At 44.6% G+C, this 7,275-nt stretch overlaps 1 protein-coding gene across 9 annotated transcripts in view; it reads right to left on the reverse strand.

Annotated features, from left to right (window-relative positions):
- Positions 1-224: 224 nt before the first annotated feature.
- TSFM (Ts translation elongation factor, mitochondrial) overlaps positions 225-7,275 on the reverse strand; it is a 101,174-nt gene continuing 94,123 nt past the window's right edge. For all 9 annotated transcript variants that reach the window (XM_085880102.1, XM_085880099.1, XM_085880098.1 and 6 more), the window contains 2 exons: positions 1,348-1,700; positions 225-1,216 (listed from right to left, as the gene is read on the reverse strand). In XM_085880102.1, coding sequence (XP_085736228.1) covers positions 1,088-1,216; positions 1,348-1,700 — 482 coding nt within the window. In that variant the 3' untranslated portion in view covers positions 225-1,087. The remainder of the gene's footprint in view (positions 1,217-1,347; positions 1,701-7,275) is intronic.

Raw genomic sequence — 7,275 nt, forward strand, 5'->3', positions numbered from 1 at the left:
GACCACCGACCAACCTGCGGTGATTGAGTGAGAGGCCCAAAGACTCAGCTTCATTGCGGGAGATGCCGATGATCCGAAATGCCCTGGTTTTGACAGCGTGAAGCCGAGAAAGGTGGGAGGCAGGAGCACCAGCCCAGAGGGGAGAGCAGTACTCCATCAGGTGCCAAGGAAAAGGGGAGGGGGTGGGGGGGTTAATAATAAATAAACAAATAACTCACCAAATCTTTTTTCAACACAAGAAAATATTTTAATGGAAGCCAAAAAAATTTCACATTTAAAGTCATTCACACATGAGCAGTGGGCATCTTCGGAGTCGTCAAGTTTTGCTTGTTTTGGGAAACACGCCGTTTATTTGGTTGGTTTGGGGGTTGGGGGGAGAGGGGAGTGGTGAGGATAATTCACTATAGTTATGGAGGCACAAAATTATCCCGTCAGAATTACATGTGCATTGAAAATATGCCGATATGCCTCATGTGAAGCTATATCAATTTACACCGTTCACATGACTGCCTAGCACTCGACGGCAAAGGTGTTAAGCACCCACAACCTAAGTGTTATGGCGCTTGACATTACCCCGGAGGAACTTTTGAATGATATTCACAGTTAATCTTATTTTTCAATTCGGGAAGAGGGGTGTGAAGTTCTGTGCCCAATTGGAACGTGCCGTACATTCCAGATTGCACACCTATAACAGGTTAGCTAATGCATCCTGACGAGTCTAAATGCACTGTCAGGTTTGGTTACGGTGTCCGACCACTCCATGGGTCCCCCGTCCTTGTCGAAAAAAAATGACATTGTAAAATATGGATTCCACCAGAAAAAAAAATAAAATAAAAATAAAGGATGTCAGTGCCCTTTAAGGCCAATTTCAGACACCGATACATCATGAGAACCTTCAGCAACTGGAAACTGCACAATGAATGACGACAAATTTGAATGCAATTCAAAACAAAAGTTTCATTAGTTATTTTGTTTGTTTTTTTGCTCGAAACACCCTTTTTACACTGCTCACTCCTTTGATTCAACAGATTATTTAACATTTAGAACACACGATATGGATCGCTTGCTGAAAACACATCTCCATCGTTCATGCATCCAATTTTTCCCCACATTCAAAACGCACAAAGTCGAGCAGCGAGAGGTGCGAGGCACGCAAAAGCTGATCCACTCGCACGGTTGGGTCCAGCAAGAATGGCTGCTGCAACATTCTTGTTTCCTACGGAAATAAAAAAATAAAAAATAAAAAATAAACCGATAGGATCCTCAAACACTGATAGGTCAACGATAAACAAAGTACACAAAATGGGGATAATAAATAAAGAATGGCAACTTGTATCATGTGCCCACCTCTTCGACAATCTCCAATGGAGTTGTACTCTTGTCACAATCGTCCAAATTTGGTGACGTTTCCACCCTTTCTAGTTCCGCTTCTTCCTCCATCTCTCCGACCGATAGTGGAGCCATACCGACCACGTGCTGCGCAAGCTTGCGACCTACGTCGGCCTGAATAACTGGATTCCTGCCTGGTGCGGCAGAAGGCTGCAATACCACCATTGCAGCGTACTTACCGAACAGCGAATCGTCTGTGGGGGTGGCAGAAGCTGCCGACGGGGTCCCATGCACGTAACTTCCCACGTAGCAGCACGAGGGCACGGAGAGCAAACACGCACGACGTACGGCCATTCGCTCCCCCAGCTTGCCTGCACAAACACAAGCAAGAGTTTACACGCGGTCTGTCAAGTAAAGAAAAAAAAACACAAAACATCACAAGTCATAACGAGATAACTAGTTGTTAACCTCATTACCAGATGCTGTAGATTTTTATGATGCACAAACAATGGCACCATGTTGTCTTGCTTAAACAGTTGGGTCATATTTATAAAAAAATAATCAAACAGGTAGTGACTGCAACAATTTAAACATGAACAAGGCCACCAAAGCAGAGGCAATTTTAGAGACAAGCCTATAATGTCGTGTTTTTTGCTTAATCTTGGTACACACGACAAGGAACAAGGGAGGAGGAGGAGGAGGAGGGGGGAGGCAGGGTGAAGAGGGTGTGGCCTGCTATAGTGGGTACAGCTGGAGGCTCGAGACAGGCAAATTCTCCTTTGGAGAAACCACAGGATTCCGCATTCAGGCTGCACTGCAAAAGTGCTGCGTGCATCTGGCCCCCAATTTAGAGCTTCGGCCCCCATCTCGCAGCCATGAGGCCCGTTAAACCACTTAAAAGAACATAAAAGACAGATTACAAAGGGAAGAACATTAAAAAGGGTTTCAGGGAAAAGCAGTTTTAGACACGCACATGGGGGGAATGCAGAAGCATTCCACACATATAACGCATATCTCAAAAGTCGTGTTGCAATGCATATTAATCCCCAAGCACATTGCGCTCATAGAGCAGTGCATAGTTTCAAAAGTTTTGATTGAAAGGTTTTAAAAGCAAACAAATGTATTATCACAGATCAAAATAATTGTTATTCAGAATTAAAAAAAAAATACACGTTCAATGTTGAACAAGATATCCCACAATGCACTGCATTTTGAAGATGGCAGCCCCCATTGACGAAGGTCCGTCTTGCGTCGGAGTGAGAAATCTGGAGAAATGGAGCTTTCAATCGAGTTCTCGTGGATAAATACGCATCCCAAAATATTAATCAGATACTTCTGGGAAAAAAAAAAGTTTGGCTTATACAGGAGTGATTACAGAATTCGCTTTCCAATTGTACCTTTTTATTATTATACACAGCAGGATCCACGTCAGACGCTCAGATACACTTCTCCTTTTCGTGACAGACCAGCACGTGCATTTGGAAGAAAAAAAAATAGTCTTCAGTTCTGCATGAGAGAACTGAGTGTCTTCTTTCCCTTTAAATCATCCTCCAGCACAATAACTGTGTCCCTCCATTGATTTATCTTCCCCATCGCATAATAAACGGGAACGGCACGCAGCTGAGTGCATATCTCATCCAGGCTGAATAGTTCAAGTTTTATATCTCGCCGACAGGCCGGATCTGCATCTGAACCTGAACCAAAATCGAATCTGCTTGTTCTCGTCACCTTACCAACTCATCCACCAAGTTCGGTCACAATCCGTCCCCAACTGTTTGAGATTTTGTGCCATACAGTAAACCCTCGAGTATCGTGTTCCAACCAATCGTGGGCAACCGATTGTGCTCCGATTTCATTTCGACCAATCGCGGTTTTTGAACCGAGACGAGTCATCATTTGCGCCAGGTGCATGAACGATTAACTCCCAACACGAGCCTGGTTTTCTCATGCACTGATTTTAATGAGCCTAAACATAAAGCGATGGACAAGATTAGTTGCGCCAAAAAAGCAGACAAGGTTATGACGTTGGGCGAAAATAATCGAGTCGTTATATCGGTTGGCTCGAGTTGAAAATGCAGCCTTTCTGGGCCGCCATTACGGGGTGAATGATTGTCGGTTGAACCTTCCCCATTATATTCTTTCTCATTCCCAAACTTTCATTTTCCAATTCCGTATTCAAGCCTCATTCCCAAACCATTATTTTCTGAGATCCATACTCGAGCCTCATTCCCAAACGTTCATTTTCCAACAACCGTACTCGAACTGCCACTCCAAAACCCTTAATTTCCAACACCCCGGACTCGACCCCCCGTTCTCAACCACAGCTCATGAAACAAATCAAGGCGAAGGGATTTATGATGGAGCAGGTTTTTAACACCAATGAGACGGGATTTTTTTGGAAGACTGATGCTATACCGTACCTGACTCTCCAAACAGGGGAGATCGTCGTGAAAGGTAAAGTGGTTAAGGATCGTGTCACCCTTCTCCATTGTGGCAATGCTGCAAGCGCCTTAGTTGGAAAGCTAATGGAGCTTTTCCGTTCGCTGAACCGCCTTTCCCACTCTCCTTTGCCCTATTATCATCATCATCATCATCATCATCATCATCATCATCATCATCATCCCATGCCAGCTTAATCTTGTGTTCTCCATTTATGGCAGAGTACAGTACGAGTACGTAATGTTATTACCCTCACCCATCACTGCTTTGTTATAAATATAAAAGGTAAAACACTTGTGTTTTTGTTTAATTTCCACCGTATTTATATGTTTATTTCAATGGTAACATGATTATATATATATATATATATATATATATATATATATATATATATATATATATATATATATATATATATATATGTCGACAATATATGGGCGGTTGCGATAACACATTTTAAAGAAGAAGGCAACACTTCCAACCAAAAGTTAAAAAATAAAATAAACTCGATCGACTCCGCTAATTTGAGCAAAAAAAAGCGAGAGCAGACCCGGTCTCAGGCAACGTTTCACTGGCTTCGCAGCCGGCTTAATCAGGCACAATAGATCCCGGGCCTCGTCACGTGTCGGGTTATTATTTCGATACGACCGCTCATTTCCGGTCACGTGAGGGTGCTCGAGGTGAACTGGAGGAGTGCTTGTGATATTTATTTTTAATTTTGCAAAAGCTAACGCAAACGGCAAATCACATCATTGAAGAGGTGCTCTGCTCTCTTTTTGTTTTTACTTGCACGTGATCTGGTGTTGTCTGTGTGTGGGGTAGCACGTGTGTGCGCTTGTTGTTTTTGTGTTTGTGTTTCCGGGGCATGAACACGGCTGGTTTCGTGTCCGGGACGGGCATGATGAGGTGTTGGTTGCGCGAGTGTTGGGGTTCTCATTGGGTGTTGTGTACATGTGGATGTGGTGTTAGGGATGGAGTGTTGTTTGTTGCTCACCTTATCAAGCCGTTTGCACCATCCAGTTTTTGTCATTTGCATCAGAGGTGTATATGGTGTGGGTATGTCCACCGTCTCTCCAGTTAGACCACCCTCCCAGCTCTTCATGTGCCACGCTTGTTTGTTGTGTCATTTGTTTGCCAAAATCAACCTGTGTTGTTTGTTAGATGTCGGGTCAAGGACACGGGTCCCATCAAAGTCAAATTTATGGCCAGATTACAGGCAATGACGTGCTATGGATGGCTGGGTAATTTTTTCCAAGCCTAATTGCTCCATGATGTTCATCTAGTCGTCGTTTCAAATTCCTTCCAGTTTCACCAATGTCGACCTGATCACAGTCTTTGCATAATGAAAGGTAAACTACTCCAGATTTATCAGCAGTTGGTGTTGGGTCTTTTAGTTTTGAGATGACATTACGGATGGTGGCGTGGAGGCTTGTAGGCTATGCCAATAGCCCGGGTAGAATGGCAGTACACAGTGCTCAAATGTGTCTGGCTCCTTCCGTTGTGTCCTTTTTGGTTCTTCCAATGTGGGGAGTATCCCCTTGTTGTACCCATTTTTGAGCAGGACTCCTCTAACTAATCTGATTTCTTCAATTGCCTTGGCTTTGGAAGATGACAGCGTCCATGCCCGAGCTGCGAAGGTCCGTGCTCCACTGCGTTTGTGGGAGATTGGGTTGCAGGAGTTAAAATCCAGGAATCGGCTGGTGTGGGTTGGTTTCCTGTAAACCGGTCTTTGGGGAGCCGTCAAGCTTACGGTGAACCCCCACATCCAAAAATTCCAATTTGCTTTCTTTTTCAATTCTGATTGAAAAATTAATGTTGGGGAATAGCCAGTCAAGTTGTCCCAGAAGGTGGTCTACAATGTTTGCATGCACAATGAAGGTGTCAGACATATCTGTTCCAATACTGTGGGAGCCAATTCTCATGAGACTCAAATATCCTTCATTTGAGTTCCTCCATCACCAAATAAGCAACAACAGCAGAGACTGGTGAACCCACAGCTGTGCCAAATATTTGTCGGTAGTGTGCACCATCATAGATGAAGGTTGTGCTGTTCAGACACACCTCCAGCAAGCTAGCAACATCATCAGGTGTTGGTTTGCTGTTTTGACAAGCCATTTCCCAATCGTTTGAATGTTTCAACAGGTCGAGTGTGATGCTCACCGCGAGATCGACTGGGATGTTGATGAAAAGGGAAACCACATCATAAGATACCATATATATATATATATATATATATATATATATATATATATATATGGATGTATACATGTTTATATGTATATATATATATATATATATATATATATATATATATATATATATATATATATACATATATATATATATATATATATATATATATATATGTATGTATACATACATATATATTGTTACGGTTGTGAAAATTCACAGATCACCATTCAGGTTCCCCGAATATCAGTTATGTCGATAAGTCTGTGTCCAGATATATTTCCCCACCGATGTCGAACGGGATTTATTCGTGAGCCGGGCTGTGATCTTTGAGGTAGGATTATTCTTTTGCTATCTATATTTTGGCAAACAAACAATATCCTGGTGCTGGCGCAGTGGTTTGGGCAGCGGCTTGGGATCCAAAAGGTCCTGAGTTCAAGCCCCGTTGGGCCACTGAATTAATACACCAGGGGGTTGAGTCAGCCTGTCATCCTTCCGAGGTTGGTGAAGTGAGTACCAGTGTACTGGGCCGGTGTATACCCCGGTTAAAATAGGTGTACCAAATCCCTGTGTCGTAAGAGGTGACCAGGGTTGCGTCAGGAAGGGCATCCGGCGTAAAACATGTGCCAAATCACGATGCGCATCATGCGTATGATCTGCTGTGGCGACCCCTAACGGGAGAAGTCGAAAGAAGGAGAAGACGATTTTGGCAAACAAACAATCATCACCTCACCACCACCGCCACAACCGCCAACATCTCACCACCTTCGCCATAACAAACGACATCATCTCCTCACCACCTCCGCCACAACCACCAACGTCTTACCACCTTCGCCATAACAAACATCATCATCTCCTCACCTTCACCTCCATAGACGCCGCCATCTTTTCGCCAGCAACGGCATTCCACGGACGAGCAACATCTCCGCCGACAGAAGCAGGGACTCCCTCGTTGGGGCGAGGGCCGGTGATCTCTACCACGTCCGCTTTGTTCGCGTCAGGACGGCAAGATCGGATCAAAATGACAAAAGGGGCGGAGCCAGCGGGGGGTGAAGGGTCAGAGGTGGAAGACCAAACGCACCGCCGTACCCCATAAAAGGGCGCGATGGATCGCCAAGCCGGCAGTCTGTCTGGGTTCGGAGTCGAGTGGAGTCGGGGTGGAGAGCGCCAGTTCCAGTTGGTTCAGAGTCCGGGAAAGGTTCGAGTCAGGTGCAGGGCTGTTTCTCGTCGGAGCGCAGCGGAGTTTGGAGTCCGGGAGAGGTTCGAGTACAGTGCAGGGCTGTTGGTTGTTGGAGCCAGCCAGCGACATAAAGGTCC

Source organism: Eptatretus burgeri, chromosome 4 (assembly GCF_056783735.1).
Source record: "Eptatretus burgeri isolate ZD-2024b chromosome 4, Ebu_testis_v1, whole genome shotgun sequence".
Taxonomy (NCBI): domain Eukaryota; kingdom Metazoa; phylum Chordata; class Myxini; order Myxiniformes; family Myxinidae; genus Eptatretus; species Eptatretus burgeri.